Below are 22,688 nucleotides of genomic sequence, written 5' to 3' on the forward strand. Positions count from 1 at the left end.
TTCACAAGATGAACAAAGAGGCACTGGAACCCTGCATGCAGCGCAGAACAATAGGGTCCTTGCTGTTTGACTAGGAAATCACAACTCCATTACTTTCTTGCAGTGCTAGGTGTCCTGGGTACAGCAGTAGCAGTCATTTTTTCTCCTTTGTAGCTGGTGCAGTGCTGTGGTTTTGACTTTCAGCCTGGGAACAGCGCTGATAACACCGATGTTTTTAGCTGTTGCTAAGTCATGTTTACTCTGGCCAAGGACTTTCTGAGCTTCATGCTCTGCCATGGAGGACAGGAAGCTGGGAGGAAGCAGAGACAGGACACCTGACCCAAACTACCCAAAGAGGTATTTCATACCACAGCACATCATGCCCAGGATGTAGAACTGGGGGCAGTTACCCAGAAGGGTTAGATCACTGCTTGGTCGGGCTGGGTATCGGTCGGCAAGTGGTGAGAGGTTGTATTCTCTTCCCTTGTTATTTCCCTTATTATTATTGGTGGTAGCAGCAGTGGTTTGTGTTATACCTTAGTTACCGGACTGTTCTTATCTCGGAAGTTACATTCTTTCGATTCTTCTCCCCATCCCTCTGGGAGCAGGGGAAGGAAGGGGGGGGGGAGCGAGGGCTGTGTGGCTGAATTGCCAACTGGGCTTAAACCACAACACGAGGACAAAAAGGGACTCCAGACCAGAAAAGATTATGAAAACATTGCAAGCATTATCCATCTAGTTATTACCTGAGTGTCAGGGCCTGTAATTACCATAGTAATCTGTTACTACTAATCAGGGACTGTAGTGATAGGACAAGGGGTAATGGGTTAAAATTTAAACAGGGGAGCTTCAGGTTAGATCTGAAGAAGCTCTTCCCTGTGAGGGTGCTGAGGCGCTGGCACAGGTTGCCCAGAGAAGCTGTGGCTGCCCCATCCCTGGTAGTGTTCAAGGCCAGGCTGGAGAGAGCCTTGGGCAACATGGTCTAGTTTGAGCTGTCCCTGCCTGTGGCAGGGAGCTGGAACTGGATGATCTTAAGTTCCATTCCAACCCAAACCATTCTGTGATTCTATGACTGTGCAGCCTGGTGAGAGTAACGGAAGCTGAGTGGGCTGAGTAGCTGCCCACCACGTTCCCCACAGCCATCGACAACGTAGGGCCCAGGAGGAGGTGCTGGGCTGGCATTAGTGGCAGCAGGTGGTGGTGGGATGAGGAGACTGCCTGCACGTCCTTCAGGTAGCTTTTTTGTAGTTCTCTTTCAAGGAGCAGTTGGTGGTGATGTCTAACTCTGCAGGTGCAGTTAACACTAAAAAGAAATCAGCCCTGGAGAACATCCCATTTGGACCTGACACTCCTGAGGTGAAGGTTAGACCTGATCTTAAAGATCTTTTCTGACCTTGTTTTTGTGATTCTGTGATCCCTTCTGGGTACAGAGAAAGCTGCAACGCTTTTAGATGACGCTGGTTTACATCAGTTCACCTTAACGAAAAAGCTGAAAACGAAGGAAATCTATTCCTGTTTTCTATCGTTACTCATGCAAAACCAGCGCACCTCGGGGCAGGCTCCGCACCCCGAAGCGCTCAGCACCGGCCGCACTGCGGCCAGCACGTCGCCTCGCCTCGCCGCCCCGGGCACACGGCGGTGCCGGGCAGAATCCCCAGAGGTCCCCTGCGCCCCCCACCCCACAGCTACCGGGCCACGCTCAGCGGCAAGCCCAGCACAGGCCACTTCCTTCTGCCCGCTCCCGGGCCTCCGCAGGGCTCCCCCCTGCCCGCATACAGGCACCGCCCCCGGCGGACGCTGTGCCGCCTCCTCGGCGGCCTGGGGCCGTGAGGCGGCTCTCGGTAGCGGGCCGGAGCGATGGCGGCGGAGCGGGACGTGTTTGTGAGAGCCCGGGGCAGGACCTTGACCGCCTTCCGCCAAGGTACGCGCCTCGGTGCCCGCGCCGAAGGGGAAGAGCCCGGCGGAACCTCAGCATAAGGCTGCAGTGCTGGCGGGCGCTGTTCCTCGCAGCGCAGCCGAGCGGGAGGGGCGTGTGGATGGGAGGCCTGCGGCTTTTCCCGGCAGCAGCCGGGGGAGGGTTACTGTGAGGAGCGCGAGGTGTGGGGCAGCCTACACCTGGGGGAACCGGGACACGGCCTTGAGCCTTCTGCCGGCTCCAGCAAGCCCGTGATAGGGATTCCCCTGCTAGGGAGAGCAGCCGGCACGGCGCGTGCTGCTGCCGGGCGGCGGGGGCTCTGTTGAGAGCGGAGCTGTGGCAGCCTGCTCCCGCTTGTCCCTCCCCTACTCTCCTCCTGCTCTGTTTGGCTCTCCCGGACTTGCCCAAGTTTGTCAGCACGGTAGCTGGAGCTCAGAGGCGCGTTGAACGATTTGCTCCCGCAGCCTCCCCCGTCCGCAGCGCCGGGGTTCCGGCGGCCGTGGAGGTGCCAGCAGTGAACACCGGTTTCGTTTTAAAATACTTGTCAGTGTTGCTAAACCCGATCTCCGTCGCTCATGAAATTGCTGGTGCCGAGCCCATACTATCACGTACTTATAGGGGTCACTTAACATGTTCCAACTACCTCATTGTTTATGTTACTCACATGGAAGGCAGGTCCCATAACAGATGCAACTATGTAAGAGCCTCGTTTCTTCAAGATGCTTTAGCTTCCCTTAGGGTGGAGGTCAGCAGCTGATTGCTCCCCTGGCGCTTCCAGGCTCTGCAGAGACAGCCCCGTAAACTTCCTTGGCTGGTAGTCCCGGAACATAAATCGGCTCCATAGGAGATGTGCTTCTGGACTGTCCTGCCCCCCAGGTCGATAAGGTATCGAGGCCTCTGCTAAGCCGAAGACTGCAGCCTCTTGCTGGCTGCTGGTTCTTGTCTTGCAGCTGGACCCAAGAGAGGAGTATGTTGAATGTATATTGTATGTATCTCATGTGCTTGTAAAGTTCTCCCAAGAATGGAGGTTCTGCAGTATGCCTAGGTTTTTCAAGTGCATAACTACCTCTGTTAAGAAAGCTTTTCATATTGCCACACGTGGAAGGTATTTCATGTCTTTGTGTTTGCTTATAAATGACAAATTGCATTGGTTTAGTATTGGTTTGGTAAGGTGGGCAAGGCTATTTAATCCGAACAATTTAAGGGTATTTTCTTGAGTTTCATAGGAAATATTTGCCTTTGCTTGTTGCCAAATAAAGAAAAATCACCAACTCTGAGCATGTGAAGTATGTGTATACAATCATTCTGGCAACCTATTAATTGCAGATGGTGTGGTGGATTTGGAACAGAATGCCTAGCATTTGTTGAGGGGACAGATGGCAGACAAGCCATCTAGTTGTATCAGCTGTATAGTGAAATTGTAACAAAAGGAGTGTTTGATGGCAATGTAGCAATTTATGAACAAGAGCTTTATCAAAGTACTACTTGAAAATTGCTTTAAACATGGAAGAAAAAAATGTGATTTGGGTCTCTGTTTTCCAGGCGTTCCTTTTTCCTCAAGTGTCCTTGTGTGGTGTTCTTTAAATGTTAGTTAAGACTTTTCATACCAGTTGGTGGTTTTAATCTTGTCTGTGACTTTTTAGGCTGCTGTAGTGTAGCTGCTATCTTCAGGAACACTGCTGTGTTCAAGATCACAAATTATTTCTTTGTCAATAATTTACTTGGCTCTTTTGTAAGAGGCTAAAGTTCAACACAACCTTCTAATAACTAAATGATTGGTTAAAAAAAACAAACCTAGAACTAGGGGCTGATGAAACTGAGGCAAATTTTACTGCAGTTTAAAGTGAAAGTATTATCTGTGTTTTTTTGGTTTTCTCAGTCTTTAAGTTTTAGTGCTTTTGTTAAGCTGGTAGTTGCACAAGACATTTATTGCCACTGGTATGGCTTGGCACTGTTTTCTTTTAAATTTGAGAGTCACTATTGAAAGCTTGATTTCCTTTTTTTTTCTTACTACCCTTTCTGCATATCACTGTCCCACACCTTATCCCCTAATAGTAATTTGTTCAGTCTGCTTTCACATGTGGAGGTTATACCTGTAACCTGCTTTAATCTACTCTTGGTATGTGATGTGTGAATCAGAAGGTCAAGGTTAGGGATCTAAATTATTCATGTAATCAGTGGAGTGTAGTAAAAAACAGTGCATAAATACTCCATTTCATTGGTAAGAAACCTTTGTATGCTTTGTCTTTAGTTTTTAAATATTTTTTTCTGTCTTTTCTATCCATGTGAAGTTATGCTTCAGATGTCTGCTGCTAATTGTATTGGTATTTTAGTGAAGAAACAGGACCATATGTTTGGGTAAATTCTGTTGTCACTACCCAAGAAGCCATGCTTGGTTTTTTTTGGTTTGATTTTTGTCCCAAGTATGCTAGTATCATGTTGTGCAAAGAAACTGTGAAAGCATGTAAGCATGTAGAGCACTTTTAAAAATGAATTTAACAGTGATAGTACCATCAGCTTAATTGGTTGAGAAGTGTCTCTTTGAACCTGTCTTTTGGTAGTTTTAGCTGGTGGTTCCAAAATCTTTATCTGCAAGAGCAGGATAACCAACATTGCATACTCAGTTCCACATGTGTTTTTATGTACCTCTGTTACGCCTCCCTTGCTGGTCTTTTGCAAATTGTTTTAAGTTTATTCAGTTGCTTCTTGTGTATTTTATTTTGCTGTGTTCTCTATTCCTTTCCTATCTCTGCTTTTGTGCCATTACTGAATGGTGAGGTGAGTTTTATTTGTAGCAGCTCCTAGAAGTATTTTTGTTCATATGAAGTTGGTGGTGTTTTTCCCCTGTGCTCTATCCTGCACTTTTCTGCGCTGAAATTCATCTGCTTTCTTGAATAGCCTCTGTGTAAGAAAGTCTCTGCCCAGTTCTTCACAACCAGGCCAAATGGCAAGTTTCACTTCCTCAGTGTTCTGTTGCTGTGAAAGACTGGATTGAATCTGGACAGCAGTACAGATCCCAGTACAGATTCAGGTGGGCATCTTGTCCATTTCTTTTTTCTTACCAGTTTTTATGCATGCAAGGATTTTCTTTTGTATTTCAAGACAGCTTGGTTTCCTTTAGAGTCTTTGGTAAGTAACTGTCGGATACCTCTTGGGGATGGTATCAGGTGGTTTTCCCTTGTCTGTTTGAAAGCTGTCCATTACTCTTTTCTGAAGAATCAGTAAGTGCAGCCTTCGTAAAATTTACAGTAACTTGCCTGTACAGATGCCACTTTTGCAGTCAGTAGTTACCAGATTGCTCAGGAAACCCTTTTAAATGTAGGTGTGATACTGGCCATCTTCCTGCTTCTCTGGTGCAAAGACAGTTTTAAGCAAGGTGTAAGTCCCCAGAGGACTAGCTGGTTTTTACTTTTGACTTCTCCTGTGAATGCCCCCCTGATCTGAGTGGTTTGTTACTGTTCTTGTCTATTTGTTGAATCATCTACTGGCATTTTGACTTGAGACAGATCTGATGCACTGTAAGGAAGAATTCTAGTGTTGCATCTTCACAAGTTCCTTCACAATAAACATGGATACAAAAACTTACATTGGTTTTCTGCTCTGCCTGTACCTGCACCAGGGTGCGTTTTGTATGTCTGACATATGTTAGCATTAATGAGTATCTGGCAGGCTACATGCTCCTAATTCCTCTAAAAATGGCTTTGATTTTTCAGTTTCATGCTATTTCCAGTTCTCTTTCTTTAAACTTGTACTTCTTGGACTTTTTCATCTAACCTTCCAGTTTATGAAACTTTTCCTGTTTTCTTTATCTGGATGCCTTAGCTTTTTGAAGGATGATGTCCTGCTCTAACTAAAGTCCTTATGGCTGTTGTGTTTATGTTGTTTAGGCAGTCTGGATTCCTTTTGGTCTTTCTAAAGTTCTCAGTAAATGTGGTGCATATGGTCTGAGCCTCTGAGATAGTGTCTTTGAACAGTTTCCATGCTGCCTTCAAGGATTTTTGCACTTTTTAAGAGCATCGTAATTACATATAATTCGCCTTCCTTTGAAATTAAATACAGCCGCAGTTGATTTCTTATTTTTTCTTGCTTTCACATGAGTGTAGGATTTTGGCACATTATGATTACTGTTCTAGAGCTCTTCAACAGTAGTATTTTTGAGCAGTGATCAGAACTGCTTCCCAGCTAGCATATTCTATTCCCAATGCTGTCTCCAGCTCTTGTATGAATTAGGCAAATTTTTATGTGGGTTTTGAACAACTTTCTGTGACTTCACCTTGTCATTATGCAAGACACCCCCTTTCACACCTACAGTCCTGGCCTGTAAAGTTTCTGCAATGAGTTTACATGTTAAATTTGGGGCTGGCACAAAGACATGACTAGAGTTTAGCATTCTGTAGCTTCAATACAAATAAACTGTATCTGAGGGGGCATTTGCTACCTTGATAGTTATCTAAGAAGTTTACAAGTGTATCTTTTCAAAACAGTCTAAGTTATTTGAGAAACTGTTTTCTGTCAGTGTTCCTACTGTGTAGTTTTAGGCTCACTGTACCTAATTTCTACAAGAACTAATCTTTTAAAAGGTTTTATTTTCTCTCTGGAAAATTTATGTTGGTACCTGTTTTGAGGGTTCCTCTGACGCATAAAATTGCACCTTCCAATAGTGGTATCTTTGATAGTCTCTCAGGTACACGTGGAAAATATAGCTGAAAGGAATGCATATTTCATTAGATTGAAATCTAATGGACATACAGACAATAATGATGGTGATTTTGAAGCCATAGTTATTGTTTTGATATTAAACAAGGAAATATTAAGGATTATTAAGGATTTAGTGCAAGTCCTTCATTGTTTTTCAAACTCTTCCAGGACTGAGAGTTTACCTTTAAAGATAAACTGCAAAACAATTGCAAGGAAAAGGTTTTTGCCTTTTGTGTTATCTATGACGTATAAATACTGCCTTCACTGAGAAGATTCCATTTTCCTTCCTGCCTGTAGCCTCTTTAGAAAACTAAGGTTGTGTTCCTTATAAACCAAGGTTGCTTAGAAAAAGTCACGGTCATGGTTTGTAGGCAGAGACAGCGCCAGGCAGGGAACCATGTACTTATTTCTGCTATTTTCTGATCTTTCAGAGAAGCGAATGCCCCTGGCAAACCCAATATGAGCATGAGGGAATTTTTGTATTCATTACTGTTCAAGGTATACTGAGCAAGCACTAGGTGTGTGTCTGTGTCCATTTTTTTCTGCTACAATAGTGTCTATAGAGAGACTATGGACAGGAATAGCTTTCCATAACTGATTTATATCCATGGAATGCTGTAGACTGCAGAGTTAAAAGACAACCAATGTACTTTCAGAAAAATCCCACAAGGGAAATACTGAAATCCCACCAGTGATATGTGGCTGTCAGAGGCCAGCTTGCAGTGCTTTATATGAACAATCTTTGCATAGGTGTGTTTGTGATTCTTTGAAGGAGGGCAGAAATTAAGGCAAGCAAAAGGGGAAGAAATACAGGCACGGCATGGTGTTAGCTTTTGTCCTCTAGAAAGGTGAGGTTTAGCTTAACCCAGCTATGTCCTTGAATTGCCTTTTTGCACACGATCACAATACATGCCTGAGGTTTTCTCTTGTGTATTGCTGCTGACTACTTTGGACCTTCACAGAATTAATCTTTAGATAAAATTAGACACTGGAACTGTTTTTCGGCCTGTGCTACTAAAAATACATTGCATTGATCCTTTCTACTTTGGCATGCATGGGAGCAGAAAAAGAGTGGGAAGCTAATGAAACTGAGGCAAACAACATGTTCTGAAGCTGGACTTCCGTGGTGATCAGCTGTGCAGCTCTTAAGGAGGCCTGGAAACAAAACAAATTTGGAATAGGAGTTTTGTGTGGCTTAATGTGTAGAGCAGCTCCACAGATACTGTTTGTCCTTCAGAAATGGAAACTGTATGTACATCAATTGTCTGAGAAACCTGCTGACTTTTGTCTGGCATTCGTGTTTTACTGCTATTGTAAATCAGAGTTTCAGACGGCCTCTCTGCTCACAGGGTTGAAGAGCCAATTTTCAGGCATTCTCAGCTCTGCTCAAGTTTGCACTGCAAAAAAAAAAATCCATTTATTAATTGAATCCTGATCTTCTGTTGCTTTACCTACCAAGCACTTTGTCTAATCCATCCATATAGCTCATCTAATGGCTGAAGGATGCCTTTGATGACATTCCCATAAAAGCTGTTGCATGCTACATTTGAAGGTAAGATAGCAACTGTGTGTGCTTTTTAATTGAAACCTTTTGGAGTAGCATCTAGGACCTGGATTATGACTAGATGATTACTGCAAAACCAGCTGTTCCCCCTCCTACCACTTGTGCCCAGTGCTGTTTGTTATAAAACTTCTGCGAGACTTTGGCATTCCCCTAGCATAGCAATAGAATGATTTGTCTGAACACTCTTAGGATTCACTGTAAGGTCCAAACAAATGGTTAAAAGATTTTCTTCTGGTTCTTGACTTACAGCTTAAGCAGACGAGGTTTATTTGCACAGCCTACAATAGCTGTTCTGCTTGAGGGAGCTAACATGCAGCTGGCAAGGGAGAGGAGTAGGGTACAGTGTTTGGTGATTACTTGAACAGAATCCATTGATAAATCATTTTAGGTAAAAGCCTTTTGCATCCACCTATGGCAGTGGAAGGTGCTTTTCGCATTGCAATCCTCTTACCATACTGGTCTGTTGAAAGAGCACTTGTGCAGGCGTTCTCCTGGGGTTTTAAGCAAAATTAGCCAAACTGCACTAATTGCAACCCTGTAAACTTTAGCCAGAGGCTTTGCACAGATACTTGCATAAAATCCTCTCCAGACAGACCAGTGAGGGCAGTTAAGAGTTAATTCCCAGCTGAGCTGAATACAGAACACGCTTAAGAGTTAGGGCAGGTGCAGACTTACACCAGTGCTGCTATTGTATCAATACAACTCATTTAATGATAGTCTGCTTTTATTTATAGTACTTTATAGTAATTGAAACAAATTCCTGGTAAACAAAAAATTAAGCTGTAAATTTAAACTGAGTGTTCAAATTTTATTTTTTTTCCCACTTATTCCTTTGGTTTGTGGGGAACAAAAATCAGTAAGTAGTAAATTAAATCAGTAAGTACCACTTGATAAGTGATAAGCTAGTGGAATTTGGTTTAAGTACTAGGTTTACTTGGTTTTAAATAGAGTTTCTAGTTGGAGTGATCAAATAACAAGACAAAAGTAGAATATATTTATTTAACCTTACTGTTATTTTTTGTTATTATTATAATTTAGGAATTACTGTAATTCCTTGATAATAGTTACTGAATTATCTAAGGCCAGTTAGTTAAATGAGCATTTTGAATAAATGTTACTTATGTAGCCCTGATTCCTGGATCTTTTACGTTGTCCCTGCTTCGCCTTCATTTTCTCTTTTGCTTTCCCTTAGGAGAATATAGCATATACCTCTGCATCATTTTCAATTCCTTTCTCTCTTCACCTCCTGTCTCTTTCCTTTTCTCCCCACTCTTCTTCACCTCCACCCCTGCATCTTCTGTTTCTCCTTTCTTCTGGCACTTCTTGATTCTGTGTACTGAACTTCTCTTTTCAAATTCATCTTACCGGTCTCTCTCTGCCTCACATGACCATCACTCACCCACTCAAACCAGAGTATCTGTGCACAGTCTTGGAAATATTCAGGTACTGTAAATCTAGAGAGTTACTGTATTGGCATGAGTATAAGGCGGGGGGGGGGGGAATACTCGTGAAGCATGTATTAGAACAGCCCCTGGTCTGGCTTTGCAACCTGTTTTGCATCAGCTCTGCATGCTCCCTGGCAACATACAGTCTTCTGGCCAGACTTCACTCTAGTCAAGCATTACATGTGAAGCTCCTCAGAACCTGGGACCTTGTCCAGTCCTGCCTGACAGCTACTTGCCTGCTTCAGGCCCTCCCTCTGCCTTTGGCCACCAGACACCATCCCTTGGGCTCTCGAAAGGGAAGTACAGTATGTCCAGAATTGAAACACAGCCTTTGAGAACAAAGACTAGCTGTCTTTTCAAAGTAGTTCCTGTAAAAATAAACAGATAAATGTCTGTATATTTTACTGAAAAATTACTGGCTTCAGATTAATCAATACAAACCAAGTAGATTTTGCTTAACCTTGGTTATCAGTACTGTCTGCTGGGTTGCTGGGAAAGGGACAGATGCCATTTCGTCACGGATTTGAGCTTTTTTTCCATTTAGTGAGTGTGAGGATTGTGCCAGTCCTTCAGATTCCTATTTTAGACTACCCCTTTTTTCAGTTTGATTTTGTATAGGTCACAAAGGATTTCAGATGCAAGCTTTCTTTACTGATCTCTTTTTTCCATAGCTTTCCACTTACAAAAACTGTAAGTTGATTTCTCTGCACAAACAGTGCCTTTAATGCAACATATAAGCTGGTTTTTATGGCAGTCGTGTTTTGCCATGCAAGGCATAAAATAAAAACCTAAATTACTTTGTGTTATTCAGCTGGTTCCATAAGGCTTCTATTGCAAACTCCTGGAGAGATGGATCATTTAACGTTTCTAAGTAAGTTATGTAATTGGAAATGTTAATTTCATTTCAGAATTAAAAGCTAATGAATGGCTAAAAGTTTCTATCTATAAAATATATGATAATTATTTAGATCGAGGCAATGCTGGTATAAATTAACAGTGTTAACAGATTATAAATAATTTTGTTCAGAAATTCAATGTTAGCTTAGCTCAAATGTAGAAGCTTACATTTGGCAAAATGATCTGATGCCATAGCAACAGATGACAATTACAAACAGCATCCAGGGATTGTCCACATTCCTTCTTCTTCATCCAGCCTGTCCATATCATGGTGCAAGTGATGAATTATGACTTCTATTTTCTAACTTTCCTTGAAAGAGATACGCCCCTCTTCTTGCAAAGTAAAAAGTTCGAGTTATAGGTCACTCAAAAGCAAAATTAAATCCATGTGCTGGACATATACTTGCTTATGCACTGTTATTGGAAGATTAGTTTTGCCTCAAACTGTATTTCAGGCCAGACTGACATAATACGTGAGTGTATTTATGGATTATGTTTTAATTTGAAATAATTTCCTGTATCACTTTTTTAGATTCAACTATAGATTGATGCAGTTAGTTTTATTGCAGCCACCCATTAGAGAAAAATCTTGTACTTCTGCCTTTATATTTGTCCTGTATGAATGACACCAGAATTCTGTACCTTCATTAAAGCAGCCTCAGCTTACTTAGGTGAAGAGCAGATAATTTAATGGTGCATGGAAACTTGCAATCTCTTTTTGAGTTTCTGTAGTGCTTAACTGCCTTTTTTTTTTCTTCTCTTTTTGTCTTCTTAGATGATGAGTACCAATGGAAAGGGCCCTTCTACTTCATTCAAGGAGCAGATCCTCAGTTTGGACTGATGAAAGCTTGGGCAGTTGGAGACACTAACAATGGAGATGATGAATGGGGAGAAGAAATCAAATTAGCAGAGCAAGCAGTGCAGGCCATTAACAAGCTAAATCCTAAACCCAAGTTCTTTGCGTTGTGTGGAGACCTTATCCATGGAATGCCAGGTAAAGCAGTTAAAAGTGCAGAATGGGTTTTCTCTGTATTTCAGGTGGGCAGCAAGGCTCATTTTATTTCCTTGACTTCAGAACGTTCTTTCGTAGGATTTGGCATTTTGGTGTTTGGGGAAAAATGTGGGCTTTGTACATGATTCATGGGATCTTACTCTGATTTCTTCATCTGACTTCCTGTGTCATTCACTTTAGCAGTGTACTTTTGTTAGTTTGTTGCTTTCTTTTCAATAGGCCTGAGGAAATTTTCTTTGAAATAGAAGCCTGAAGGGCATGCGTTAAAGTAATTTCTTCTAAATAAATATCTTTTAGAAGACTAACAGGGACTCTAGCCTTTGGGGAAAAACAGTGCCAAGAACAAAAACTAGCTATGGCTTTTTGAGTACCTAAACTGGGTTAAGCTCAGAATTCTCTGGCTTTCTAATAAATTCAACTGCTTCAATACTTTATTCTTAAAATGCTAGAAATCAGCAAAATCAAGATTTAGCATTCTGTCCTCTTGCTGTGGGACTCAGAGATTGCTGTGTGTCTGTGTACAGTCAGAGGAAGAACAGACCATCTAGGAAGGTGGGTTACAAAATTTGACAGTTGCAACTTTAAAACTTTTTATTTTAGGAAGATAAATACTCTTTCTGGAAGTGAAAGAAAAAGTGATGTTGCCAGTTGACAGGTGTTCTGAAAAGTATGTCTAAGCACAGTGTCTTCCATTTCTTAGCCTTGGTAAGAAGCAGAGTTGCAGACAGCCTCTGCTATGTAGCTGACAGCACAATCTACCAAGTAAGCTTGGAAATACGGAGGCCTGTATGCATTGTGCTCTGCTCTGCACTTGCACCTGGAGTGATGCTTCCCAGCTCTGGTTTGCACAGCAAGGTTTTGGGCATGTTATAGACCTTCCAATAATTCTTTAAGTGTCCTACAAAGTGAATTTTAAAACCTCAGATGTCAAGTTGGTTGAGATTATGGGGATTCTTGTCAATGGGATTGACAAAGGGGAATGGCTTTAAACTGACAGAGGGGGGAGATTTAGATATTAAGAGGAAGTTCTTCTCTATGAGGGTGGTGAGGTGCTGGCACAGGTTGCCCAGAGAAGCTGTGTCTGCCCCATCTCTGGTAGTGTTCAAGGCCAGGTTGGAAGGGGCTTGGAGCAGTCTGATCTAGGGGAACGTGCCCCTGCCCATGGCAAGGAGTTGGAATGAGATGCTGTTCAAGGTCCCTTCCAACCCAAACTTTTCAATGTTTCTATGATTATTTATAGGCTACAGACTTTCGTTTCACCAGAAGGTGTAAAAAACCAACATACTTAATCTTGATCCATTGATTTTGGAAGTACAGGTTTAACCCAGAATCATGAAATAATCTCTTCCTAAAATCATCTGGCATTCCTCTAGCAGAGTTTTAATAAGTATTTCAATTAGGACTTTTAATCTGTGTAAGTGTTCCAGTTATGTTCTTTTCAGTATCCCTTGTAAGAGGAAGAAAATTTGGGACAAATAGTATGTACGCTACATCTTACTGAGAAGGATCTTTCACTCACAGTTTGATTAACCCAGAAAGCTAAATTGATTTCATTTTACCTGAATATTTCTCGAAGGCTTATAAACCAGTGCAAAGTCTATATTGACTTCAAGCAATATGATTCTAAGGCTTTTCCACTGATAGAAGTTAAGTGCATACTACAGCAAGACAGCAGTCTTCTGACTTCCACTGGGTACCGAATGGCGGGATACAGTAAATAACAGCATTGCATATGGCAGGTTTTATGTTGTTTTTTCTAGTAATGGATCTCTGTAGTTATTATTGTCCCTCTTACCAGTGTCCATCTCACACTTTAGTAATATTTTAAATGCAAACCTCCCAAGGGTTCGCAAAACATCATCATATATTCATTTTGTTAATAAACATGTAAAAGAAACTGAACAGATTGTACTGCTGTGAACACTTGCGTTACGTGATATATGTGCTGTGCATTGTATAAGTATTTGAAGCTTCCTAGCGAAATTTCCAAGAAACTGAAAGAAAGAGCAGGTCATTGCTCAATGATCTTAAGGGTCTTTTCTAGTCTAAAGCATCCTATGATTACCTCACTTAAACCCATCATAATTTAATTCATCTAATAATTTCTTGTTGATTAAAATTATGTTAATACTTTGCAAGCCTGTGTTATCATGTAGTTATACAAAGTACTGAGGAAATGTGCTACTAAAAGGAATTTCAGAGTATTCCACTGGAACAAGTACTTGTTTCATTATCGCCTTTGTGTTTTAAGGGAAACGCTTGCTGTGCATGAGTTGGCAAGCAAGCAAGTACAATTTAACAATTGCATATGTAAGTACACTTTTTCAGTCAGCTGTTTGTCTTCTTGTGTAAACTAATGAGAGCTAAAAGTGAATTGCTCTTTGGTGCAGATACCTGTTGTTTAACACTCTTTGGGTAGTTGCTTAGAAGGGTAGGAAGATATTTAATACAGCAAGGGAGACAGAATTCTAGAGTCAGAAAAATACTTCATGGAAGATAAATCTAAATCTGTGTGTTTAAAAGAATTTGGATCAGCACTTCACTTCAAACTCTATGAATGTAGCTTTTGGAAGTGAAACAATAGAATTTTCAAAGGACTTCTTTTGCTACCTTTTTCTCTTCTTCCTACCTTTTCCTCTTTTTTTTTTGCTGCCTTTAGCCTCTGGAATAGAAGCTCTTTCTAAATACAAAAAAGCTAAAGAAAACGTAAAGAAAAGATATTTTAAAGCAAGACAACTCTCATCCTGTTTTAAAAATATCTTGTCAGTAAATATCTTGTAATTTCTTTGGTTTGGCTTGTTCATAGCTGTTACTGTATGAGACATTGCAAGATGTTGGCATAAAGATGCCAAGATGTTGGCCTTGTAAGAACTTATTTGTTGCATATTCTTTTATCAGAGTAGAAATCCTCTGATGTTAGAAATGAAAACTTCCCACATTCCTTGCAGTGGAAGTTTTTTTGAAGCACTGCAGTCACATTCTCCAGTTTTTTGTGACATTCCATGCTGAACTCTAGGGATTGAGGTGACTTCCTTCTCGTGGAGGAATGAATTCTTAAATTTCTTCTCTTACATGGCTATGTGTCATATGACACAAGTCTCTCTCCACTAAATCCAGCATAAATACTGTGTTTGAGATTTCATACTTTACATAATCCATGTAAACAATTATAACTTAAAGTGGAGACACAATGTGGTAAGAAACTCAGCAGCTGATTAAACTTTTAAAAAAATTTTTGAGTTCCATATCAAAATTGGAAGAGTAATATTGAAATTTGTCAACACTTCAATTATTTGTTACAACAAAAGTTTGAAATTGCAAGAAGTCTTTTCTGCAATATTATATTAATGAAAAAGAGCAAACAAGAAATCAAGAATTTTTATAGCAAATAGCATTTCAGGTAATTTGAACATAGGAATGTTTTCAGAATTGAAAACCAGTAGTAATATTTATTTTCCTGGAGTAATTTTAGTTTTTTTGCTGTCCTAGCCAAGGATGCTTGGACCTACGGACTGTGTGTCTGTAGTAGAATGGTACTGGAATCATTTCATACTTCTCTGCTGAGGAGTCTCTCCAAGAATGATTGCTGTGTCAGTTCCTTTACCATGTTATTTCAGGAAAATGAAGGATTAAAAATTCATACTTTCAGTAGTCAAAAATCAGAAGTTATATGAAACAAGACATTGATTTAAGTTTACCAGTAGTGAGTATATCTTAATGTCTCAAACTGCCCTTTAAAGTGTTTTTGTATATTCTCTGTATTAGAAATGAAAACATCAGCATTAATGAAAGTGTGCCACGGTGACTAGTGCAGTGTGGTTATTGAGGAGAAATGTGATCAGCTGAAGTTTATGATCAGCTGTATTTTATATCCATTTGGCCAATATCTGTCAAGTTTGTTGGATTATACTGCTTTATAATCAATGCCTGTCAATAGAAATGGGAAGGAGGGAACCCAGATCTTCCCATCTTAACACATTTTATCATGGAGTATTGTCGTGATTTAAACCCTAGCCAGACAGCTTGTTCACTCACTCCCAGTGAGTGGTGCCGAGCTGAGAGCAATCAAGGGCGCCCCGCCCCCCCGGGGCTCTCCCCTTCCCCCCTTCCCTGCTCCTGGAGGAACGGGGAGGAGGACTGAAAGAGTGCAACTCCTACAGGTTGAGACAAGAACAGTCCAGCAACCAATGTACAACACAAATCACCACCGCTACTATCAACTACAACAATGATAAGGGAAAATAACAAGGGAAGAGAATACAATACCACCGTCCAAGAAACTAGTCCCACCCGGAAGCCCGTGTCCTTCCGGGTAACTCCCAGTTACCCCCCACCCCGGGCATGATGTGCTGTGGCATGGAATACCGCTTTGGCTAGCCCGGGTCAGGCGCCCCATCTCTGCTTCCTCACGGCTTCCCCTCCTCCCTGGCAGAGCATGAGCCTCACAAAGTCCTTGGTCAGGGTAAACATCACTTAGCAACAACTGAAAACATCGGTATCACCAGCACTGTTCCCAGGCTGGAAGTCAAAACACAGCACTGCACCAGCTACCACGAAGGAGAAACATGACTGCTACTGCTGAGCACAGGACATTATCCACCCCTTATTCCATACCATTCACATCATGCTCAGATCCCACATTTTCAGTACACCATCGCTCTCCCACATATATACATCCATATACACACAGACCAAGAGAAAAAGATCATTTTCTTACTGCGTGGACCAATCCCTATAATGCTGCCGAGTCCATTTGGTCCATGATGTCAGGCTCCATCTCTTGTAACAATCTTTCAGGGCAGGAAGGGCTGTGTGCAGTATTGGATCGTTGCCTGCTGATGCTGGTCGTTCCTTTACTGCTTAACTCATCCGGTTCTATCAAAGTTCATTCTCTGTTGGGATGATGGTTGGAGGAAAGTCAGGGCTAGTCGCTGGTGACCTGGAGACATCTAGTTGATGAGCTATAAAAGTATTACACTGCAGGCAACAGCATACAATTAAGTTCATTGGCTGTTTTCCCCTGAAATCAAATCCCCTTGAGGTATACATCAGACTTCCCCATCTTCCTGCATTACCCACCAACTATATCCAGGTCCCTGAGCAAAAGCAATCCCACGAGTGGGTTTGCCTTTACCTGAAGCAGGAATAACCCAGACTGTCTTCCCCAGCAAATTCTTCATATGCACCACAGGAACTTTGTCCCCCTCTACAATATGTAAAAGTTCTGACTGGGCTGGGCCAGCCCTGTTGGCAGATCCTCTGGTGTTGACCAACCAGGTGGCCTTTGGTAAGTGTGTATTCCAGTGCTTGAAAGTTCCCCCACCCATTGCTCTCAGTGTAGTTTTTAACAGCCCATTGTACCGTTCGATTTTCCCAGAGGCTGGTGCATGGTAGGGGATGTGATATACCCACTCAATGCCATGCTCTTTGGCCCAAATATCTATAAGGTTATTCCGGAAATGAGTCCCATTGTCTGACTCAGTTCTCTCTGGTGTGCCGTGTAGCCACAAAATCTGTTTCTCAAGGCCCAGGATAGTGTTCCGGGCAGTGGCATGGGGCACAGCGTATGTTTCCAGCCACCCGGTGGTTGCTTCCACCATGGTAAGCACATGGTGCTTGCCTTGGCGGGATGTTGGCAGTGTGATGTAGTCAATCTGCCAGGCCTCTCCATATTTATACTTCAACCATCGTCCTCCATGCCAAAGAGGCTTTAACTGCTTGGCTTGTTTAATTGCAGCACATGTTTCACACTCATGAATAACCTGGGCAATAGTGTCCATTGTTAAGTCCACCCCTCAATCACGAGCCCATCTATATGTTGCATCTCTGCCCTGATGGCCTGAAGTGTCATGGGCCCACCGGGCCAAAAATAATTCACCTTTATGTTGCCAATCTAAGTCCATCTGAGCCACTTCAATCTTAGCTGCTTTATCCACTTGTTGGTTGTTCTGGTGTTCCTCAGTGGCCCGACTCTTGGGTACATGGGCATCTACATGATGTACTTTCACCACCAGGTTCTGCACCCGGGCAGCAATGTCTTTCCACAGTGCAGCAGCCCAGATGGGTTTACCTCTGCATTGCCAGTTGCTCTGCTTCCATTGCTTCAACCACCCCCACAGGGCATTTGCCACTGACTTCTAGAATGCCTGGATGACTGAGATTTCCTATTCGAGTTCGTTGTGTAATTAGTGCAGCCCATTTACTCCATGTAGCATCAATTGCATGATGTGTAGAGGAGACCCTGCCTTTGAACATCCAGCCCAGCACGGGCAACCGGGGTGCCAGGAGGAGCTGTACTTCAGTGCCAATCACTTCCGAAGCAGCTCGAGCCCCTTCATAGGCTGCCAGCATCTCTTTCTCAGTTGGGGTATAGGTGGCCTCAGATCCTTTGTATCCCCGACTCCAAAAGCCAAGGGGTCGACCTCGAGTCTCCCCTGGAGCTTTCTGCCAGAGGCTCCAGGTAGGACCGTTCTCCCCAGCTGCAGTGTACAGCACATTTTTTACATCTGGCCCGGTCCGCACTGGTCCAAGGGCTACTGCATGAACTATCTCGCGTTTAATTTGCTCAAAGGCTTGTTGTTACTCAGGGCCCCATTTCAAATCATTCTTCTTCCGGGTCACATGATAGAGAGGGCTTACAATTGAACTGTAATTTGGGATGTGCATTCTCCAGAACCCCACTGCACCCAAGAAAGCTTGCGTTTCTTTCTTATTAGTTGGTGGAGACATTGCTGTTATCTTGTTGATCACATCTGTGGGGATCTGCCTACATCCATCTTGCCATTTTATTCCCAAAAATTGAATCTCCTGTGCAGGTCCCTTGACCTTACTCCGTTTTATGGCAAAACCGGCTTTCAGCAGGATTTGGATTGTTTTCCTCCCTTTCTCAAAGACTTCTTCCGCTGTATCGCCCCACACAATAATGTCATCAATTTATTGCAGGTGTTCTGGAGCTTGCCCCTGTTCCAGTGCAGTCTGGATCAGTCCATGGCAAATGGTAGGGCTGTGTTTCCACCCCGGGGCAGTCGGTTCCAAGTGAACTGGACACCCCTCCAAGTAAAAGCAAACTGTGGCCTGCACTCTGCTGCCAAAGGAATTGAGAAAAATGCATTGGCAATATCAATCGTGGCATACCACTTGGCTGCCTTTGACTCTAGTTCATACTGAAGTTCTAGCATGTCCGGTACGGCAGCACTCAATGGTGGTGTGACTTCATTCAGGCCACGATAGTCTACTGTTAGTCTCCATTCTCCATTAGACTTTCGCACTGGCCATATGGGGCTATTAAAGGGCAAGCGGGTCCTGCTGATCACTCCCTGACTCTCCAGTCTACAGATCAGCTTATGGATAGGGATCAGGGAGTCTCAGTTGGTGCGATATTGCCACCGGTGCACTGTTGTGGTCGCAATTGGCACTTGTTGTTCTTCGACTTTCAGCAACCCTACAACAGAAGGATCCTCTGAGAGACCAGGGAAGGTGGACAGCTGCTCAATTTCCTCAGTCTCCAAAGCAGCAATACCAAAAGCCCATCGGTACCCTTTTGGGTCTTTTAAGAGGTAGTCTATGCCGAGGATGCATGGAGCCTCTGGACCAGTCACAATAGGGTGCTTTTGCCATTCCCTCCCAGTCAGGCTGATATCAGCCTCCAGCACAGTCACCTCTTGGGATCCTCCTGTCACTCCAGAAATACAGATGGATTCCACCCCTTGACAGCTTGATGGCATCAGGGTACACTGTGCACCGGTATCTACTAGATATATATATTATACTTCTGTGGGACTGATGTGCCAGGCCATCTGATCCACACAGTCCAGTAAATCTGATTGTCCCCTACCTCCACCTGGCTGGCGGCAGGGCCCCTCTAATGGTCATCACAGCGTTGGACACTTAAGTCGTGGTAAAAGGGATTATTCTTCATTATCACAGGAGCTGGAGTAAAATCAGCTCTTCCACTCCACGTGGGAAACTGCTCACCAGAGACTGAAGCCGTAGCTCTCATGGGACAATCAGTCTTGGCCCTTGCTCCCCTCTTCAGTTCACTCACCTGTTCCTCCAAAGCTGAAGTAGGTTTTCCATCCCACTTTGTCATGTCTTCTCCGTGATCCTGCAACTAAAACCATAGGGTAGCCCGTGGCGTACCTCCTGTATCTCCTCTCTCGAACAATAGGATGCCTTTTGTTAATAGCTGAGACGTGTTGGTACACGTGAGGAGCTGGATAAATCAGATAGATCGTCCCTCAATTGTTTGAGGTCCTGGGACAGTTTTTCCACAGCTGAGATGATGGAAGGGGTGAGATTGTCTTCGAACTCTCGGAGTTTGTGAACCATTTCATCCACTGTTAGTGGTACTATGTCATTCCAGGTTACTGTTGCCAATGAATGGGCATATGATGACGGTGCATTCCGTGTAAGTTTTTGCCACATGGGTTGTGGCAAACTTCATCTGGATCTATGGGTGTATCCCCGTTATTTGGCTTGATGTGATAGATCATCTCTACGATGGCCGATTCCCTCAGAGACTGGATGCCTGTGTCTATAGTAGTCCACTTGGCCGAACGACTCGTAACATCATCCTCGTATGGAAACGTTTCTTTCACAGCTGCCAAGAGCCGCCTCCAAAGACTGAGGGACTTTTTCTCTCTTGCAATTGCTTTGTCAATTCCCCCTTCTCTAGCAGGTGATCCCAGCTGCTTGGCTTCTGTACCTTCTAGTTCGTGACCATCGGCCCCATTGTCCCAGCATCGGAGTAACCAGGTGATGATGTGCTCCCCTGGTTGATGGGTAAAATCTTTTCGCATATTCCGTAGCTCAGTTGAGGTCCAAGGTCAAGAAGTTACCTCTTCTTCTTCTTCGTCATGTGATGATGACTCCTGATCAGATGCTAGACTGGGTGGTGAATTCATTGTTTCTTCATCTTGCTTCACCCTTCTTGCCTATTTTTTGCTTATTCTCTTGCTTACAGGGGCAACCGATATTGGTACGAATTGGTCCTCTGGTTTGGCTGCAGTGATTATCACTGTGGTTTGAGTAGCAACTGTACTTGTTGCTGGGGGCAGTGTAGCTGCTGTGCTTGGAGCTGGGGTAACCGCGCTGTCTGTTGCAGTCAAAGTTTGAGCAGCTGCTGTACTTGCCACTGGGGTAGCTGTGCTGTTCATTGCAGCCAAAGTTTGAGTAGCGACTGTACTTGTCACTGGGGGTGGTAAAGCTGCTGTGCCTGGAGCTGGAGTAGCTGCACTGACTGTTGCTTTGCCCTCAGATCCGCCGACATGCTTTTCCTTTTGAAGGTGCTGGATAGTGTTGAACAAGGCCCTGTAAGCATAGGCCAGGCCCCAGCACGTTGCCATGATTTGTCCATCTCTGGTATGGCCAGAATGACCACACACCTCATTTAAGTGTTTTACTAATTCTTCTGGATTTTGCAGTTGTTCGGTAGTGAAATTCCAAAGTACTGGAGGGGCCCACTGACCTAGATACTTGCCCATACTATCCCACACACCCTGCCACTTATGGCTGTCCAGCCTCAGGGAAAATCTCTTCGTCCTCCTACATCGTCGTTTGACCCCAGACAAGACCCAAACCTGACTCTGCTTAACTCTTGAAATCAGTCGTGGGCAAAACACACTCTGTATGCGTGCTAGCATGGTGATTCCCATCACCATCAGCAAACAAGTCTCAACAGCATTAAAAGGCCATTCAAAAACTTCAAAACTCTCAAATGTAAATGGTCTGGGGGGAGGACTGGGAGGGTAAAAGGATGTCTCCTTCACAGGTTGAGCACCTGAGAAGGAGATAAAAGATGTGTAATTGCTAAGCACTTCTATTATATACCTCCCAAAGTATAAAGGTGGTGACCACACTGGGAACATAAGCCAGATCAGTTTCATGATCAGTGATTCTATTGTATTACAAGTCATTCCCATAAAGTACAATGAGACAAAAACCTTAGCCCAAGCCCTACACTTGAAAAACACTAATACAGCAAATACCGGATGGAAGTAAGGTATGATATACTGAAACTGTGAGATCAAGAGGAACAACCTTGAGAGCCAATAAATCAGCATTGTGACGAGTGACTATTAATCCGGTCAGATCTGTCATTATCTCAACCCCTCGTGCCCCATGTTGGGCGCCAAAAGAACTGTTGTGGTTTAAACCCTAGCCAGACAGCTTGTTCACTCACTGCCAGTGAGTGGTGCCAGGCTGAGAGCAATCGAGGGCCCCCCGCCCCCCCGGGGCTCTCCCCTTCCCTGCTCCCGGAAGAACGGGGAGGAGGGTCAAAAGAGTGCAACTCCCACGGGTTGAGACAAGAACAGTCCAGCAACCAATGTACAACACAAATCACCACCGCTACTATCAACTACAACAATGATAAGAGAAAATAACAAGGGAAGAGAATACGATACCACCGGCCAAGAAACGAGTCCCACCCAGAAGCCCATGTCCTTCCGGGTAACTCCCAGTTACCCCCCACCCCGGGCATGACGTGCTGTGGTATGGAATACCTCTTTGGCTAGCCTGGGTCAGGCGCCCCATCTCTGCTTCCTCATGGCTTCCCCTCCTCCCTGGCAGAGCATGAGCCTCACAAAGTCCTAGGTCAGGGTAAACATCATTTAGCAACAACCGAAAACATCGGTATCACCAGCACTGTTCCCAGGCTGGAAGTCAAAACACAGCACTGCACCAGCTACCACGAAGGAGAAACATGACTGCTACTGCTGAACCCAGGACAAGTATTAAGTATAAAATTTATGATGGCCGTTTTAAAGCATGTACTGTAGCTGTTTAGCTGAAGCAATGTTGAAGTATTTTGCAAAGGAACTCCAAGAAATCTCAGAATTCCAGCAGCTAGGAGTGATGAACAGAATCCTGATCAGCTGGGAAGCAATCAGGCACAGCACTTGGAATCCATTACAGATGTCATTAGAGTAGCAAAGTAATCAGTATCTTGGTATTTAGATGCTGATTAAAAGTAGTTTGTACTCTGAATATTATTTTCAGTAGTTTTCTTGATTACATAATCAAGAATATGATATCTATTCCTGGTGGCACGAATATTGTGGTACATAATCAAGAATTTTAAGCAATACCTTATAGTGCAACTGAAAATACTTTCTATAAACTAGAGATTTGCACCTAGATACACCATGATAATGAAAGGCTTACTGCTGAGGACGTGTG

At 43.4% G+C, this 22,688-nt stretch overlaps 1 protein-coding gene across 3 annotated transcripts in view; it reads left to right on the forward strand.

Moving 5' to 3' along the window:
* The first annotated feature begins 1,745 nt into the window (after positions 1–1,745).
* The window catches only part of CPPED1 (calcineurin like phosphoesterase domain containing 1), a 53,242-nt gene continuing 32,299 nt past the window's right edge, over positions 1,746–22,688 (forward strand). The window contains exons 1-2 of one of the 3 annotated variants that reach the window (XM_062611817.1): positions 1,746–1,900; positions 11,274–11,492. In XM_062611817.1, coding sequence (XP_062467801.1) covers positions 1,837–1,900; positions 11,274–11,492 — 283 coding nt within the window. In that variant the 5' untranslated portion in view covers positions 1,746–1,836. Of the gene's footprint in view, positions 1,901–9,285; positions 9,600–11,061; positions 11,170–11,273; positions 11,493–22,688 lie in introns of those variants that run through there. The other 2 variants (XM_062611819.1, XM_062611818.1) reach the window with 2 other exon arrangements.

This window comes from Pezoporus occidentalis, unplaced genomic scaffold (genome assembly GCF_034315485.1).
Source record: "Pezoporus occidentalis ecotype Australia unplaced genomic scaffold, CSIRO_AGI_Poc_V1 ctg158, whole genome shotgun sequence".
NCBI lineage: Eukaryota > Metazoa > Chordata > Aves > Psittaciformes > Psittacidae > Pezoporus > Pezoporus occidentalis.